We start from the raw sequence: 1,962 nt of genomic DNA, 5'->3' as shown, positions 1-1,962 counted from the left end.
TTACGGTTTTTTTGGTAATTTTCCCGTGTGGAAATTGTTCCTTTGCAATCTCGATTAATCAATCCTTTCCGGATACTAGACTTGTCACAAGAAATGCACTTTACTTGGTACCCTTCTTTGAGATATGCTAAAGAGTTGTAAAAGAAACGATGAAAAGGTACAACGATGGAACCTTCATCAAAAACCATTTCCGTATCAGGTGATACGCATTATTTAAGCAGAAGGAGACAAAGTCAAACAAATCGCCGAGTCGTGGTAGTTGTTATGGAGTAATTCATCCTTGGACTTGAGAAGGGGGTAATAGACAAAACCTCTGAAGACTTGGTAATCGGCAGGGAAACTTGCTAAATAAACTATATACTGGAGCAAACATTTTCTTCTATAAAGAGAGATCATGTTGCCATTCAACTTCTCACTCCTCCCTCAAGCAATACTAGTCTGTGCAAAGGTTAGAACTTGAGATCAAGGCCCTAACTCCTATCCACAGCCACAATGAAGTTTCTCCCGATTAGCTTTCTCATATTGGCTTTGGCAACTGCCACTGCTCTTGCTTATGACCCGAGTCCTCTTCAGGACATATGCGTGGCCACTAATGACATGAGCTCTGGAGGTTGGTCCTCCATTCTTGCATTATTCGTGTCTTTCACTTCTGCCTTATGATGTCGAAACTTTACTCAAATTGTTTTTCTTATACAGTATTCGTGAATGGAATGTTCTGCAAGGACCCGAAACAAGCCACAGCTGATGATTTCGTCTTTATGGGGTTCAGGAATCCCGGAAACACATCGAATCCGCTCGGATCAAAAGTCACACCGGCGTCTGTCAACGAATTTGCAGGACTCAACACTCTTGGAATATCCATGGCTCGCCTTGACTTCGCTCCCGGCGGCCTAAATCCTCCCCACACTCACCCTCGTGGAACCGAGGTTCTCGTCGTGGTGGAGGGTACGCTACTTGTTGGCTTCGTCACATCCAACCAATTAAACAACACTCTTTTCACCAAAGTCCTGTACAAGGGGGACGTGTTTGTGTTCCCTATTGGTCTCATTCACTTCCAGTTGAATATCGGAAACACATATGCGCTGGCCTTTGCTGGTCTTAGCAGCCAAAACCCAGGAGTCATTACCATTGCTAATGCTGTCTTCGGAGCAAAGCCACCCATTTCTGATGATGTTCTCACCAAGGCCTTCCAAGTGGACAAGAAGGTTGTTGACTACCTCCAGGCGCAGTTTTGGTACGACAACAACTAAAAGAATCTATGACCATCATAAGTTACATGAATAATTGAATTACAACATTAACCTTGTTTCCATAAGTGGTTGCTATACACACATACTATGTACCTCATGTATGACTGATTCAAATAAAAGATTGTTACCTCTCTCTCTCTCATGCGTAATGACGATGACCGAATTCATGCCTCAACCAAATGGTTATAAATGTGAAACGAAACTTACACCTTGTCTGGAAGTGTACAATAATACTAAACTATGATGAACTCGGAAGTCGGAAGGATGTTATCTAATATTATATATTGCTCATCAGATCAAGGAAATGTGTACTCTAAAGAGAATATCATCAAAATTATATGCTACCCTAGTAAATAGTCTGATTTCAAAGTCTTGTGATTGGGTTAAGAGAATGTTTGAAGAATTCATCAGGGTGATCATTTCACACACTGCCCTCCGGTTGCCAAAGAATAAGAAGAGCTGACATCATTATCCTGGAAGAAGTTGCCCAAAAGCATTTCAAGAGTTAAAGTTTGATAAATTACAGTGGATGACACTTATCATTTTATCACCGTCGGTACTAAATTCTGCAGATGACTTATCTTTTTCATTAGTATGATCAAAACAAAAATCTTTTATGCAGTCATTTTCCATCTACAATCGAAACATCGGTTTGAAACCTCATAATTCAGCTGGAAATTATTTTCCAAGAATGTCGTTGCACACAATACAA

The 1,962-nt window shown here is 40.7% G+C and overlaps 1 protein-coding gene across 1 annotated transcript; it reads left to right on the top strand.

Annotated features, from left to right (window-relative positions):
- Nucleotides 1–422: 422 nt before the first annotated feature.
- LOC115694164 (germin-like protein subfamily 1 member 7) lies at nt 423–1,324 on the top strand. Its single transcript, XM_030621283.2, has 2 exons — nt 423–610; nt 697–1,324. The coding sequence occupies exons 1-2, from the start codon at nt 493–495 to the stop codon at nt 1,248–1,250; spliced, it is 672 nt and encodes a 223-aa protein (XP_030477143.1). The 5' UTR covers nt 423–492; the 3' UTR covers nt 1,251–1,324.
- Nucleotides 1,325–1,962: the final 638 nt, after the last annotated feature.

This window comes from Syzygium oleosum, unplaced genomic scaffold (assembly GCF_021117445.2).
Source record: "Syzygium oleosum isolate NSW1041296 unplaced genomic scaffold, Sole_v2.1 Sole_v2.06, whole genome shotgun sequence".
In the NCBI taxonomy this organism is placed as follows: domain Eukaryota; kingdom Viridiplantae; phylum Streptophyta; class Magnoliopsida; order Myrtales; family Myrtaceae; genus Syzygium; species Syzygium oleosum.
Note: the sequence above shows the minus strand (reverse complement) of the source record. Positions and strands in the feature narration are given on the sequence as shown.